Consider the following 16,879-nt stretch of genomic DNA (forward strand, 5'->3'; position numbering starts at 1 on the left):
TTATCTATGGTTTATGAAGGTACCGTACCTGTGGTGGTGGCAGGGATGGTAGTGGTTGTGGTTGTTGTGGGTGGAGGGAGAGTTGTGGGGGGATCTAGATAAAACATAAAAAGGGAAACAGAAAAAAAGCAAATTAAAAAATATGAGCAGAACATAAAACTGGTCAATAAATTAACAAAGAAGCAAAATAAAGGATGGCGGTTATACCCTCTTGCCCACCCTTATGAAGTAGGTCTTAAGTATCAGGAGAAGAGGGCAGGCTAAAATGTGAGGATGGCACTCCATTCATTTGGTGGAGAAGCTCTGGATTAGGATGACTGAAGCAAAGCAACACATTTCCCTGCCCTCAAACATTAGGACAAATTGGTGGCAGTGGGGTGGGGAGAAGCAACACACAACACAAAATTAGTCATTGATACGTGAGTGACATGGTATGGGAAAAGCCTGTGGGGGGAAAACCAATACAAATGAAAAACAACAACAACACAAAGCAAGTAAAAAAGTTGCATGTTTTCTATGGCTAAGAGGACGGTTTGCAATGCATTAAGAACAATAATGCTTTGTCTTTATTCTGTCTTAAAAAAATAATAATCTAAAAATTAGGGGCTAGGAGTGGGGCAGGCGAGAGAGACCCTGCTGAGCTTAACAGACTAAATATCAACAGCAGATGAGTACGTCTCTCCCTCTGCCTTTCTCCAGAGCAGTTAACTTCATTATTCTCCCTCCATCAATACATCCCAGCAGGATATAAAACTACTTCTAAGTCAGTAATAAATACAAAAGGGAACGAGAATGTCACGACTAAATATCAAGTTGGATGCATGGAAGATTTTAGTGAGATTTCTTTTAAAATAAAGTCAATGTCTTTGTGACTTATAAATATTAATGCTCTGTCTGGGCTCACAGATTTCCCTCCTGTTTAATATATCACATCCCTTAATGGTCCCAACAGATAAAGATGAAGGGGATTTCTCCCTCCGCCATTTAAAAAAAAAAAAGAGGTTGGTGGGGGAGCAGCATGTATAGAAGACGGTTGACCTGCAAAAGCCAACAGCAAACAATCTCAAGAAGCATCAAATATTTATCCAGAAGAGACAGCATCACGACTTCATAAAAAGTTACTGGGTGGAGGGAAGAAAAAGGGAGGGGGGGAACCCACCACATATCTGTGCCCAAATGATCAAACTGAATGTGTTAAGTAGAGCACCAGACTTTGAACTCAGGAATGAATCCACAATAATGGAGCATGAAACAGTTCGGAGGCTTTTGATTTTAAATTTTATCTCGAGCATGTCAAACTTCTCATCATTGACACATCTGCTACTCTTTCATCTCCGAGTGAGCTCTCAGATTTTCTAATTAATACACCCAAACTTTAATTATGTGCTTCACCTTTATTGTGTTTGGCACAACTTCCTCAGGAGATAGGAAACATCACTTGGGTGCGGCGTCACTGAGTGAGAGAATGTTTGCAACCACCAAGATGTCTGGAGCAACTGCAATACCAATGGGTCAAGGCCTCCGTTTGGGAAAACCTTCAGGCAATCAATTCAGCGCTCACTTAAGTGGTGAAATTAAAGGAGCTGATGGTCTAGACATGGGTAGGCAAACTAAGTCCCGGGGGCCAAATCCAGCCCAATCGCCTTCTAAATCCGGCCCACGGACGGTCCAGGAATCGCATGTTTTTACATGAGTAGAATGTGTCCTTTTATTTAAAATGCATCTCTGGGTTATTTGTGGGGCATAGGAATTCATTCATTTTTTCCTCAAAATATAGTCCGCCTCCCCCCATAAGGTCTGAGGGACAGTGGACCGGCCCCCTGCTGAAAAAGTTTGCTGACCCCTGGTCTAGGAATCAGGAAGCAGAAGGGTTGGGTGCTCCCTATGGCACTGGTCTTCATCTGGTAGGTTAGTACCTGTTCCTGACTCGCAGTCTGATCTGAGATGAGCAGCAACAGTAGCACCACCACCAGTGCACACATGATAAAACAGAAAAAGAAATGGGTGCCCAATGCATGTTCAGGTTGGAAAACTTGGAAGATAAGTAGGGGAACTGACACAAAAACTTTGCCTACAACATCTGACACTTGATAAGAATCGCCTTGCTTGATCGGACTGGAGGTTCATCTAGTCCAGTCAAGTATTTAACTATTTCCCTGAAAGCCAAATGTGGCCAGGGATTACACACAGGAGAGTGAGCTAGCTAGCAGAGAAAGGAAGGATCCTCTACCAGACCACTTGGTTTCTGAGCTATCTCCTTTGAAAGCAGCACAGAAACACAGCAGGCCAGCAGAGGAGGGGTAGAAAGGTCCGCCCCAAGCCTTGTCTGCCAGTAAAAGGCATTTTAAAACTAGTATGCTAAGCTTAATAGAAGCCGCATGCTTAAGCTTCCTCTCCTGTTGCCAGCATGAAAAACATAAGGTACGTAGCCTCCTAGCAGGCCAGTACAATTTATTTTTATCTAGTTATTTTTGTGGGTGTTTTTTTTAAAAAAACAACAACAACCCAACAACAACTGATCTAATCCTGCATTCACCCTTCAAATGGGGCAAGTCAGATGCTGAAGGTGATGCCCAATCTCTGTGTCCAGGGCCTGATACTCAGAGTCAGGCTGTCTCTCATCACAGAGGTGCCATTTTGAGGTAGATCTCTCTCCCCCTTCCCCCATGAATCTGCTTCAAAATGTCATCAAGGAATTTACACTTATGTACAGTGACATGTCAGGGGCCTCCACAATCCTGTTGCTAACACATTTATGAAACATGCAGTTCCCTTTCACACAAACTTTACTTGGGCTGGGGTTACTTGGAGGTTTTTAAGCAAAGGTTAGATGACCATGGATGCTTGAGCTGAGATGCCTGCATTGCAGAGGGTTGGACTGGATGACCCCTGTGTCCCTTCCAATTCTATGATTCTATAAGTGCTACCTGCAGATCCTACTTATTCAACTGAGGTAGATGCAGAAGAATCCATTGGTTGATTGTGCCTGGTACATAAGATTCTGTGTCTCCCACTCAGCTGTACATGGCAGGGGCTACTCTACAAACAGAGTCATGTTTGACTAGGGACAATGTGTTTACTACCTATTTTTCCTGCTGCCAGACTGTGTTGAAATGGGTGATTCCAAGCAGGCAAAGAAGCCGGAAACCAGTTTTGCCTGGTGAGTGTTTATAGACGGCATTCTCCCATATTCAATCAGATGCCAACGTAAGATGCCATCAGAGGAGTAGCTGTTAGCTGGGCTTTGCAAGTTTGGTGCCGAAGGTTGGCTCCGCTGTTGATAATTTCTTAGATCCTTTGTTGCTTAAATATATTTGCATGTTAATTTTTAAGCAGAGGTTTGATGGGCCTCAGCCTGAGACCAGGAACTTAGCCAAGACTGATACACAATTCAGGTCAGGAGATCATCAAGAAAATGAGGGCTGCTCCTTCCCTCAGATGATGTCAGCAAAGCTGACCTCTGCTGTAACTTTCCACAGGAGAGGACAATTCCAGGTAACACCCCCCCCCCGGGGTCAGAAAAAGAATGCATAGTACACTGTACACGGTACAGATATCCAGCTTCCACTGCCAGTGCATTTGACTGTATTAGGCAGGTACTGAAAGAGACTTTGATTTGATGCATTTCCATGGTACAACATCTTCAGATCCATGGTCCTCTAACTGGCTCATGCAACAGAAAACCTGATTAACAATAGCAAACACCTAACAGGTTTTGAGTGATCTGGTGACCCCAACGTGGGGTCGTAGTGTTGTCTCCTGAGCCTTCTCAATTTTTAGCTTCACCACTTTTTTCATCAACTAAACTTGCAAGATTTGGCAGGCATGTCAGTCTCCCCCGAGATGTTCCCACTGAAAATGGGTACAGGCGGTAACATATTTCAGTTTTGATTGAAAGCCTTGGTTTTTGGTTGAGGGGAGAAAGTATCAGTCCAAAGTTTTTCAGATACAAGGAAATGGTGGCACGTATGTGGAACAGTGCATTTGAATTTGAGGGATAGGGGCATTATTCCATTATTAATTTTATCTCTCCTGTTCTCTTTGAAAGCATTTGGTTGTTTTCAGTGATAATCCTACTATTTAAACATTTTTCAGTGTAACAATGGCAAGGACAACCGTCTGTTCAACTCACCCATGAGAAGCTGTTCTGCAGGAAGGATTAGATTGTTTGGAAATGTTACTTTTCTAAATCCTAACTTTAAAAAGAATTTTCCCCCACCAATATTTCCTAAGACTTGTACACATCATCTGATATGCACTGTCCTCCTAATCTTTCCAGCCCAATTAACTTCCATTCACACAAGTTTCACTTCTCTTACACTAGACTTAGGGGCAGCTATGGCCTATATAACCGGGACGCGGGTGGCGCTGTGGGTAAAAGCCTCAGCGCCTAGGGCTTGCCGATCGAAAGGTCGGCGGTTCGAATCCCCGTGGCGGGGTGCGCTCCCGCTGCTCAGTCCCAGTGCCTGCCAAACTAGCAGTTCGAAAGCACCCCCGGGTGCAAGTAGATAAATAGGGACCGCTTACTGGCGGGAAGGTAAACGGCGTTTCCGTGTGCTGCGCTGGCTCGCCAGATGCAGCTTTGTCACGCTGGCCACGTGACCCGGAAGTGTCTCCGGACAGCGCTGGCCCCCGGCCTCTTGAGTGAGATGGGCGCACAACCCTAGAGTCTGTCAAGACTGGCCTGTACGGGCAGGGGTACCTTTACCTTTTATGGCCTATATAATCACACAAGGAAGTCAAAACACCTTCTCTGGAGCAACCACACAAAGGTAACATCGTCAGGAGGGCACTCTCCTACTCTATACCATTTAAAGGTTCCTACCTGTATATGTACACATAATTTTGATGGATGGGCAGGGGAAGAATAAACTACGCAGTTAGCTGATCTATACAAGTACAGAGAGGAACCTCACAATGCCTCTCCCTGGGTGAAGATTGCAATTGGTGGGTTTCATGCTTTGTGCCCCGAGCAAACAAATCTACTGCTCCGCTCCAACTCTGCACTTGCAAACTAATGTCAAGGATGGAGGCCCATGACGGCTGGCAGATTATAACAACTTGGAACAGTGCACAGGGTCAGAAGCCCAGACTGAGCTGCTGCATTGCAAGCATCAATATGCAGAGCAATGCTAAGCTGCTGGAGAGGGCAGACTTGGAGGCCGGGGGGCTGCGGGGAGGTTAGAGAGGATGCATGGGAAAGGAATGACTGAAGGCAACTTACCCATTAAACATTCTGAAGCTGCAACATTTACGACAGAGCCTGCTATATAAATTGAATGCCCTACACATGTGAAGTGATATTTCATGGAATGGGACTGCAACCAACAATCACCCCCTAAAGTTTTCCTAGAAAGAGTCTTCTGGAACCGAGGGGATTCAGGAACACAATGATCTGAAAACAACTGGCTCTCATTATTAGATGCCTTGATTTATCTGTCCACGCTGCCTGCACCACAGCCTACAGAGCAGCAATGTGTTCATGTCACACAGAACACACCAGTATTCCCAAGGCTGAAAGGACCGCATTCTGAAAGGTAGCTCCCGAGTGGGGGTGGGAAATTATTTAATTTTTCTTTTCGCAGGCTAGGATTACTGCTATTTATGCCACAACATTTTAAGGAATGGTAAAAAGAAACCCAGGAAAACAGAATTAAAGCAGGTACATAAACGGCACTTTTAAGAAAATGCCTTAGCAAATGTTTTAGTGCCTCTTTGGCAGCTGAAGACAGGCAGAATGAGACTTGCCTTTCCAGATTGTGCTGGGTTACATTATCAGCACACATCTTCAGTTATTTAACTTGCTAAAGAAGGCCTGGCTTAAAATAAAATAAAAATAAAAACTCCCGTGCTCATTTTTTCAGATGCTTCTGAAAAGACTTCACTGGAATACAAATGGGAATATGGCTGAAGCTGTCCTGGATTGTGAAATGAAACAGGATGACTCCAAGATGTTTATTGCCCTGCCCCTCTTTGCATCTGGCAACTCCCCTTCTCCAAGCCAGCACTTAATGACAGTGCAGGCAGTAGTTGCTTACTTGACATGGGAAGAAAACACAGTCTGAATCAGAAGGGGGAAAGAAGACAGAAGTAAATAGGCTTGGTTTTGGGTTTTCTGTGTGTGTTTTAAACAACCCACTCACTTAACGTGCCGAGTTTGAACAGTTATCAGAGGCTGCTTTCTCCATCAAACTGCTTTCTTATTCTACCCCCCTCCCCACAACCCCCGCCCAGAATATTTGCCAGCAATTCAGCATAAAGACATCTGGAAGAAGGGCGTGTTTGTCTCACGTACCGTATACATAAAGTGTGTAATCGGAAAAGGACATCCCCACTTCATTGGAAGCCTTGCAGCGGTATGTGCCGTTATCGCTTTTGTTTAGGCTGTTAATGTGGAGGTTTGAACCTGACACTATAACGTGTTGAGGCATCTCGTCGTCTACTCTTAACCATGACACATCTGTAGGCCTAAGCAGGGAGAAGACAAAACAAAACAATAACCCCAAATGCATTACTAACCCTTTTACTTGCATGTTAAGTCAATGTCATAAGTAGCATTTCTTTCTTCCTGTGATATAGTTGAGTTCAGTAACAAATATCCAAGTTTAATGGGCAGGGAGAAAGAGAGAGAGAGACAATATGCAATTGGAAAAGCAGGGAGGCTCAGCCTTTTCTTTGTGGGGGCACACACAGGAGGATGCTTGGGTATTATTTCTCAGCTCTGAAATTCTTTTCCATCAAAGTCTTAGCATGTTCTGGAAGCAACGCAAAACATTTGTTGGAGAGAGACATAACTAAGGTAAATCAGTCCATAATGTCCTCGGTTTCCTTCGGCTTTCTGAATTGCAAAGAACACCAGAGACATAATTTCCAAGTGAGCAATCATCCCCTCTCTCTTCCTCTTCTCACACAGGATTTGGAAAAACAAGTTTAAAGCCACAATATGCAAAGCTTTACACATACCAAGTGAAGGATAATATACCACACGCAGGAATAAAAGGGCTCTGCAAAGATACAACAGTTAAACAGAAAAAAGAAAAGCTCAGGGAAAGCAGCGCACAGTTCAATCCTATGCGTTTACTTGGAAGTCAGCTCTACTAAGTTCAAGGGGAGTTACTTTCACGTAAGCAGACATTAGGATTTCAGCCCTAGATCTGAATTCATAGTAAAAGATGATGGATAAAAAGTGACTGAGCCTGGGGTGAGAGGAAAGGATCAGTCTTCTGTAGCTAAAAATTTCAAAACAGGAGCATATTGATCAGAGATGTCTCTGTTAGGGTTCACGCGTTAAAACAGACACTGAAAAAAAGGGCAGGCTCAGGAGCAAAGAAGGAAAATACTGGAGGAGAAGGTCAACTTAAAACTGAGTGAAATCTAAGCTGTTTTCACCGTGGAAAACAAAATCAGAGGAGAGGGAAAATGTAAGGGCAAAGCCCTTCTTATTTAGTATTGGTGGGAGGAGACCTATATTTTCTAGAATCTCACCCCTAGCATTTTCAAATAGATAACTTTCCTTAGCATTTTATCTGCAGTCCGACTGCGGCCAATGTTTCCTTTGGGCACTTCCAAGTTTCTGCAGCCACACAAACCTACCTGCTAGTCGAAGGGTGGAAGTGGACCAGGGGTGGGGAATCTGCAGCCCTCTGGGTGTGGCTGGATGCCAGCTCCCATCACCACTGACCACTGGACACATGGGCTGGGGCTGATGGGAGTTGGAGAGAGTCAAACAATGCCTAGAGAGCCACAGGTTCCCACCACCCCAGGTTCCCCACCATGGCTGCAGGTGCGTTCTCGTGGCCTTGTGCTTCAGACATGCAACGTCATACCAACGCAGGAGAACAGGACCGGGTGCTGAACATGCTCAAGAAAAAGACCAGAAGGAGGCAAGCACTCTCCTCGAACAGCCCAGTAACGTGGATGGGCACGTTCTGACGGAGTCTCAGGTCCTCCACTTACTCTGGTTTGCCCTTCACTTGGCACAGAAGGTCGAGGAGGTCTCCTTCTCTCGTTAGAGGCTGCGCAGGGGAGTTCTGCAGGACTTGCACTTCAGGTTTATCTGCACATCAAACACACAATACAAACATCAATTTATACGTCTGCATACAAAACAACATACGAATGATATCAAGCAACCGCGCATTTAAACAGATCGTGAAACAAAAACTTTGTACTGACACAGCTTCACGCTCCTGCCCCTCTCCGCTGCACCCGTCTAATCAGCAAATTATCCTGGCATTTTCCCAAATTAAGTTGACTAATAGCCTCCAAAGCCTAACGCACTGATAAGGAATCCGCACACCAAGGGCAGCAGCCCCACTGGTTCTTGCAAAATGAAATTTTGTTAAATTGAAGTTTATCTCTGAACTCACTCGAGCTAAAGGAAACTCATTTGCCTTCATGCTGAGGTGAAACGGCAGATTTGTGGCGCTCAGAATTGATACATTTTATCATGTATCATATTTTATGGGCTGACAATACTTTGTGCCGTGGCATATTAATACGCCGAGGCTCCGATGGGTGCATTTGTGCTAGGAAAAGCTTAAGGGAAGAAATGCCAGGCCGCTGCCTTTTGTTGGAACAAAGCGGAGACTTCTGCTCGTGCCGATGAATCTCGCAAATCCCCAAACACAAACACACCGAGGGATTAAAGGCATTTTGCACTCAGGGAGGCAGCTCAGAAATCCTTTGGAAAGACCCTGTAGGAACAAGAGCCCAAGTCCGCAGTTACAAAGTCCATTGCCTTCAACAACGGCACATGCGGAGCAACAAACAATCTAACCAGAACGCTATCAGCTCAAGGCAGCCAATTGAGCGCCGCTTTATCCATTTTGATTTACACACAATCCCACATCTAATTCCTGGAATTGGCAGCAAATCTGCACTAAATGAAAGAACTGAATGCAAGACTGTAATATCTGAAGGTGGTGGCAGGTAAGAGAAGTTAGTTACATCTAACGGCGGGGAAAACACCCCCCCTCAAAAATCTGAAATAAAGAACAGCTTAGAATACATGTTTATATTATTTATTAATTTATCTATTCTGCTAGTGATATCACCATTGCTTCTCATCCTGGGATATAAACAAGGTTAAGAAGACATGTGCACTAATTACTACATACTCAACAAGTATTATTTTATAATGCTTATAATGTTTATTTTATAATGTTTAGAATCATTTTACAATAAGGATTGGCTGATTATTTTATTATTAAGACGGAGGGAACAGACTAGAAAATAATAATGATAACCACAACAGCAGCAGCAACAACAAACTGCCCATCTGATTGGGTTGCCCCAGCCACTCTTGGTGGCTTCCAACAAAATATAAAAACACAGTAAGACATCAAACATTTAAAACTTCCCTATACAGGGCTGCCTTCAGAAAACAAAATTCATAGAAGCTTTCAGAAAACAAAATTTATTTGCCTTCTTAGAAAGCAGTGGGAGTTCAATAGGGCCAATCATTATGCAATCCCCACAGATAAGAAATAACAACATGACTTGTGGGCCGTTGGTTACTGACATAGACGAATGCTATCTGGATTTTCTCCCTTGGATGCCTGTGAGTCTTGGGTCAGCCACACACGTTAAGAGAAAACACAAATCCATATATCCAGATAGTTAACTGCACAATCTGACATAGTTTAATAAAATACCTTTATTTTCTCATATGGTCTAGAAAGAGTGACATACACAATAAAAAATAGCAACAACCAGGTTTTTTTGGGGGGGGAGTTAGGGTAGAGGCCACTGGGGGCTTGATGAACACTCCCTCTCTCTTTTTAGCACAAAATAAAATTGCACATATTTTCAGTACAGGCTAAGACTGTGCAGCACACATTTCCGGAGGCATAGAATGCCTGCTCTCTTCACATTCTTGGGAGATAACAGTCAATATCAGCCTGTGCTGGCTTGACCACATAAAACTTTTCATGTTTCATGTCAGAATATTAGATGAGGGATGGTTTTTCCCATCCCTGTACCTCACAGCCTTATAACCCGTATTTGAATTTCATGAGCAAATGAAAGTCAAACCCTCCCTCTTTCCCCTTCAACAGGAATGTCATGCTGGTCCTGATGCCCTTTACTCCTGCACAGCTACCAACCACAAATAAAGGAAGAGGAGAGAAAATAATATTGATTAATTGTGAAGTGCTCAACTGGCGCGCCCAAAACAACACACACACATACACACACATACAGAGGCACTAGTACTAAAAAACCGGAGCAGGCCAAATGCAAAAATAAGCGAGTCCTAAGGCATTTGCTAAAAAAAGAAGAGAATAAATTAATCACATATCAGCTGGTAAAGAGTTTCGTAGATAAGGAAAAGAAGAACCAAAGCATGAATCAAAGGAAGAGATGTGATGTAAGAAGCAACAAAGACCCCAAAAGAGACTACAGAGAAATCAGAAATGAAAGGCGCTAGAGGGAAGTAACATAATCTTAAATTGAATGTGAAAAGGGAAAAAAGGCAACATCATAAGCAGAGATGCACGATCGTATTTGCATGTCGAAAAAAATAAATAAGATGGGGCAGGGGAAGAAAAAAATCAAATTAAGAAACAAGAAGCTTAAAATGGGAAGACTACCTAAGGAGTCTTACAATCACCCAATCTGGGCAAAATGAGAACACAGGATGGAACAATGGGCAGAAATAACGGGGGGGGGGAAGGATCTTATCAATATTAGACAACTGAAAAAGGCTTGAAAAGGCTTGGCTAAAGATGGAATCGCAGAAGGGGAAAAAAGGAGCAATATCTTTGATTTGAAAGGAAAGAAAAATAGTTGCATCATTGACAAAAACAGACGGGAAGGGAAAAGTCCAGAGGAAAAAAAAATAAGAAATTTTGTCCTTGAAAGATTTAGCTTTAAAGAACAAGCAGAAAGCTGTGAAGAAATAGCAAGACAAGATCAAAGATTTAAACAAGACGACAGATCAGAGATAGTAAAGAATAACTGAATATCATCAGCGTAGACATGGCAACATACCAAAGGAGTGAATAAGAGACCATAAAGGAAAGGGAATGAGAAGCAAAGGGTCCAACGCTGAAACTCGTGGAACCCCAATTGGGGAAAGAAGGGGGGGGGAAGAACCATTAACCAATACAAGGTAACTACAGTTCAAAAAATAAGAGGGAAACCAAGGAAGAACAGTACTAAGAAAACCAAGACCATTGGGGGACGGCAAGGGGAAAGAGTGATAAATGGAATCGAAAGCAGAAACACCATAGCTCAGGGGTAAAGCACCTGTAAAAGGTCCCAGGTTCAGTGCCCAGCATCTCCAGGTAGGGTTAGGAGAGATCCTGTCTAAAGCAGAGGACAGTGGCTGCCAGTCAGTGCAGGCAATATTGTTTATTTATAAGATCTCTTACCTTTCAACATAAGGTCCTAGAGTGAATTGCAACAAATATATTCATGCAATTAAAACCAAGCCAAACAATTCCAAACAAAAGCAGCGCAGTGCAGGTCAACCAGAACAGAAGAGATTGGTCCCATAAAAATACGACAAATTTCCAATGCCAGGGTAAAAAGGATCATCTTCAGCATACAATGGAAGCTGAATAATGACAGTGATAGAGTCTAGCTAGACACAGCTCTATGGGGAGGGCATTCAACAAATACGGGAGGCCACAGAGAAAATCCTCTCCCAGACCCCCATTACTGGACTAGGTGAACCAATGGTCTGACTCAATAGAAGGACACTTCTGATTTTTTTCCTATGAGGATACATCAGGAAAACTGAATATTGCAACTGCTTTTTAGGCAGAGAAAATTGGTTATAGTGAATTATAATACAATCCTACCAAGAAGCAAGTCTTATTGAATTAAATGGGACTTATCCCCAGGTTAGGCGAGTTCGAACTGCACCTTAAAGTTTCTTTATAGAAAGGGGGTGAAGTCACTGTGATTTCCTGGCTTTAGTCCTTGCCCCATATTATAGAACAAACCATGGCACATGTTACTACATCAAAATTGCCTCGGTGGATATTCTCCTTCCCAGAGGCTTTGTTTGGGTGGGAGAAGGGACACAGTGAATAACCCATGTACTGCCTAGGGGGCAGCTGACTGTATGGCTGTGGGTTAAGCTGCAGGAACATGTCTTCCAATAGGTGGCCAGAGGAACACACCACAGTCCTCTAAGCCTCTATCTCCCATCACGGCTTTCTCTGTCTCTCTCTCTTGCCTCTGCCTCAGTGCAGCCTTTTTTTCAATGTCCATGCAGCTGCATAGGCCTGTACAATACCGTAAGGAAATATGGCAGCCTATTCAAATAGAAGGCATGTGTGCAATCTGATGACATCTCGGGAGGCGTGTCGGACAGTGGGCAGCCTTGCAGTTCTGGCTGCCTTTGGAACCCAGTTAAGGACATTTCTTTCACTGTTATGAGCAAGTTGCCTGCCTGCTTTTCTGAAATGGCACAATTTCTAATGCATGCAGCGTTGGGAAGTGGAACAACCCAGAGAAGACAGACTCGCAAATGCCCCCCTGAAATCAATGGAACCTAAAGACTCAGCTGTGGATCTCGTGGATTTTTATGGAATGTTAGCAGACCAAAGATCCCATAGCAACCTATGGGATCTCAGAGTAATCCATGAGGCCCCGAGGCAGCTTGCTAGTCCCAGGATGCTATGTCCAACACTCCACGACACTCACAGCAAGCCACTTAGCAATGAGAGGTAACAAATTTATTTGGAAGCAAGGACTACAATGCTGCAGCTGCTCAGGAAATAGAACCATGGCTGACCTCTCATCCTATCCGGGCAGCTGGATTGATTATTTTGAGGTTCAAATGCCATGTGGTGCTTGCAATAGACACCTGATGGCCCAAACCGACTGGCAGTGGCTCTCCAGGATTTCAGATGGGGACAGACTCAGTCCTACTTGGGAAAGCCAGGGATTACACTTGAGACCTTCCACATGCAAGATGTTCTGCTCCTGAGCTACAGTCCTTTTCCTGGGTTGTGCCATTTCCTCAGTGGCCGAGGAAGCTGCGCCAGCCTGGGATGGAACCTCCCAAGGAAGGACAGCCAGACTACACAAGCAACTCAAGTAGTCACTTGAGCCATGAGATGTTTCCCCAAGTCCTCTGTGGCTGGCCAGGGATTACTCACTGCAACCACTTGACACAGAGGTATGCTTTGGGCTAGTGCCGCTTCCAATTCAGACCTAGAATGAACAACAGGCTGCAGCGGATGGGTGGGTGGGTGAGAAAGGAAGTAAAAATAATCTAACTTGGCATTACTATTCAGGTATGAAACGTAAAGGCTAGGAAGCACCACATTCCTCTTACACAATTGCACCGTTTTCTTATTCACTCGCACAGGGATACATGTTTCAAGATGAAAAAAGAGTAAATCTTGAATCGCTATGTACAGAATGAGTTTTCATGTTCTCTCTTTTTGTTTGGTTGTTCTTGTTAAAACAGTCTGTTAGGAACTATAAATCTTACAGCCTTTTGCTACCAGTTATACTTTGCATTACAGTTTGGTGTAACACAGCTGAGAGAAGGGGGGGGGGGGACCAAACCCAGCCAACAAAGGGAGAGGCCCAAATCATGAAAGAATCCATTTTGGTACCAAAAAAGGATTGCACCAAAATATTAGGTTTCTTTCTTTCTTCTTTCTTTCTTTCTTTCTTTTTGTTCCAAAGCACAAAAGCTTGCCTTTTTATTCACAGCAAAGAACAGGGGCCTCTGGGTTTAGGCCAGGGTGTAATTATTTCCCATTTTAAACCCTTTAACAGCACACTCGCTGTGACTGGGAGTTATGCTCACAGGGCCAGACTCTGCTATACTGTTCTTCATTTGCAGCAACATTCCTCAGAGAAAGCCTTATTAATGAGCTCGCAAACGAGCACCCAACTGGGAAATGTCACAAACAAGAGTGGCTAATGCTCCAGAAAATCAAATAACTGAACACTCGGCTGATCGTAGTGCCTTTCATATTTACAATAATAGTAATAATAATATAAAACCCCTTTAAATCACATATTCTGAAAGGGTCAACACCTCGCTGAACAAAACAACTCATTTATTTATGTTCAGAAATCTCCAGATGATAAATTATATTGATGTTAATCACTTCACTGCATACTATTGCAATTAATATTTGCACTCACCAGAAGCAAACAGATTATTAAAGCACGAGGTACCCGCATATGGCTAGCCTCCTTCCTCCCTCTATTTCTTTCTCTTTTTTTGTTTTTTTGTTAAACATAATTGAGCACAGGGAATTCTCTTGGTTATGAACAACAAACAGAGGTTACAGCAGCTTCCCTGGGTATATATTTTTATAAACATGCATGTAGACATTATAAATATCTGTGTTCCATTAATTATGACTTAACTCTGCATTACTTCTCCTGGGGCTTAAAAATTCAGCTGTGCCTGTCTGCCTTCCCCTTAGTGTTACATAACAAAGGAAGGAGGAAGGTACTACAAAGGCGAGGGAAGGGGATTACACACACACACACACACACACACACACACACACACACACAGCATGCAAGACTGAGCTTTCCCCTTCTCCTGTTTGTTTAGCTCAAGCCCTTAATGATGCCTTAATGTATTTTGATGCTCCATTTCCTTTTTTAAAATTACATTTACCCACAGCTTCCTTCTCAAGCAACATCAGGAGTTGTGAGTATACACTGGAGCAGCCACCATTGGGGGGCAAACCGTCTCTTCAATATGCTGCACCAGTCCAATCCCATGGCATAACTAACTGGCTTGTGACTGCCACCCAAGTGCAAAGGCAGCTACGGCTATGTGCCCTTCCAGCAGACACACATCAGTTTCAGCTTTGTTCTCCTGGTATTAAGGCGATATTCCATTTCACATTACAGGGTGCTTGGTGACAGATAAGATCCTGCACATCTCGGGTGTCCTTTGGAAGCATCTTCCTCAACACACACAGAAAGCCAGATTTCTGAGGACTTTTCCACCATAGGAAAGTACCATGCATAACCATGGCAAGATAGTCACGTTTAGGAATGTGTGACCGAGGTCCTACCTGGGAGCATCAGAGGTCAAAACCAGGGAGACAAGGCATGCCCACTCAACTAGGAACATCTTCAGCACAAGTCCGGATGAACTGGATGGGAACCATCGGCCTGTGCAATTCTCAGACTTTGATGGGGCTTGTTCATGGGGTATGGACAGTCTTGGTACATTATTTTTTTTTAAAAAGCAATGTGCATCCCACTTCTCCTTCTATGTGAAGCAACTCATGACAAATGAAGAGAACCACAAATATCCAGACACTTTGCTGCTGAGAAGGGCATATTTTAACAGCTTCCAGACATGGGAGCAAGAGGAGATTGAAAATAACTGCAGGTCTATTCATTTAGCTCACAGGTTTCCTTGCATTGCATGGCTTATATATTACAACATTTTATACCACTTGTTAAAAATAGAGGGGCATACAGAAAAGATGTATTCAGGATTGTTTTCAAGCCAGTGTCCCGCCTCCCACATCCTAGTCATGATTAGTTAAGGCTAATAATAATAATAATAATAATAATAATAATAATAATAATAATAATTCAGAGGCACCAGATGCTCCTAGGCTTCTGACTATGCAGGTGACAGACATTTGTCTTTAGTTTCACAGGCATGCATGCACCATGTTCCAGCAACCCACCACCCAGCCTGGAGTGGGCATGTTTAGCCAACTTTTGGTTTCCACTAGGCAGCCATTCATTGAAACAGCCAAAGAAACCACTCACTAAGTTCTCAAAGTTCTCACAGTGGCATCAATGCGAATAACAAAACAAAACCCAAATCCATAATTTCAGTTGAGCAGCCGCACGAAAAGCTCAGCTTAAATGAAATGCTCATAAAACCTTAAGTTAAATAGGTCAGACTTGTCAGGCGGAGATCTCGCATGCTAACTTCCAACAAAGTGAAATTGCGCTGCAGGAGGCTCTGCTTCTAATGGAATTACTGACGGGTGGAGAACAATAGCTAGGCAGGTATGCGGACAAAATCTCTCCTTGCAAACACTGCGATTACCACATTCAAGGGGCTGTGGCAGACACAAAGCTCAATCATCTAAGGAAAGATTTACTGTACCAATTTAAAGTTCCCTTCCCCTCGCCCACTTTGCTCCCAAATGTGTGTATGAGTTAGAAACATCCTGACTGGCTTGCAAAGGCACTCCAAATTCAGCACATAACTACACTTCCCTCCCTCTTCTTATCCTGTTTTGTTTGACCATTGCCCTCACAGTAGATTTTCCTCTGATGCCTGGAATTTACCCTGCATAGAAGAGTTAATATGTGGCTTATTTGTCTCTCAACACTAAACAGGCATTCCTGAAATTATAGCAAAGTTGGAGAGGAACAAGCCAAGAATCAAACCACAAGTCCCTGTTCATTGTGTGGCCCTCTATAGCTGCAGGAATCAAAGGCCACTGCTTTGAGGCCAGGTGGCAGTGCAGCATTTTGCAGATACAACAAGACATGTTGGAAGGGACCATCAATGGCTGTTTTGAGAAGGCATGAAACTTGGGCTGGTGTGCTCCTTCCTCCCATTTCCTTCATATACAAGGGAGAAGACTGCAAGCTTCCACTTCCAGTATGCAGTTTATCCTGGTTGGAGAACTCTGGTAGGGTCAGAACAAACATATGCCATATTGTTGCAAACTCCAAATGGAAGCTTCTGATTTCCTCCCTGTCATACATGGGAAGGGGGGGGGTGATCCTAAGGCTGGCCTCTGCTCTTTCTCATTAAAAAAAGGATGCTCTGCTGTTACATCTGACTCTAGACCTTAACTTAGTACTCTCCTTACAGGTCTTGTTGAGTGTTCTTCATAGTTTCTAAGCTGGGGGGTGAGGAGAGACTCCAAAAACGGGAGCCAAATTTGCTATGTTGCCA

General features: G+C 43.6%; 1 protein-coding gene across 8 annotated transcripts in view; it reads right to left on the reverse strand.

Annotated features, from left to right (window-relative positions):
- Window positions 1–16,879, reverse strand: part of CADM1 (cell adhesion molecule 1) — a 514,437-nt gene that overhangs the window by 261,103 nt on the left and 236,455 nt on the right. For 5 of the 8 annotated variants that reach the window (XM_053367115.1, XM_053367117.1, XM_053367113.1 and 2 more), the window contains exons 6-8: window positions 7,957–8,056; window positions 6,296–6,468; window positions 29–94 (exon numbers count right to left, since the gene is read on the reverse strand). In XM_053367115.1, the coding sequence (XP_053223090.1) occupies window positions 29–94; window positions 6,296–6,468; window positions 7,957–8,056 (339 nt within the window). The remainder of the gene's footprint in view (window positions 1–28; window positions 95–6,295; window positions 6,469–7,956; window positions 8,057–16,879) is intronic. The other 3 variants (XM_053367116.1, XM_053367114.1, XM_053367112.1) reach the window with 1 other exon arrangement.

The sequence above is a fragment of the Podarcis raffonei genome, chromosome 15 (genome assembly GCF_027172205.1).
Source record: "Podarcis raffonei isolate rPodRaf1 chromosome 15, rPodRaf1.pri, whole genome shotgun sequence".
In the NCBI taxonomy this organism is placed as follows: domain Eukaryota; kingdom Metazoa; phylum Chordata; class Lepidosauria; order Squamata; family Lacertidae; genus Podarcis; species Podarcis raffonei.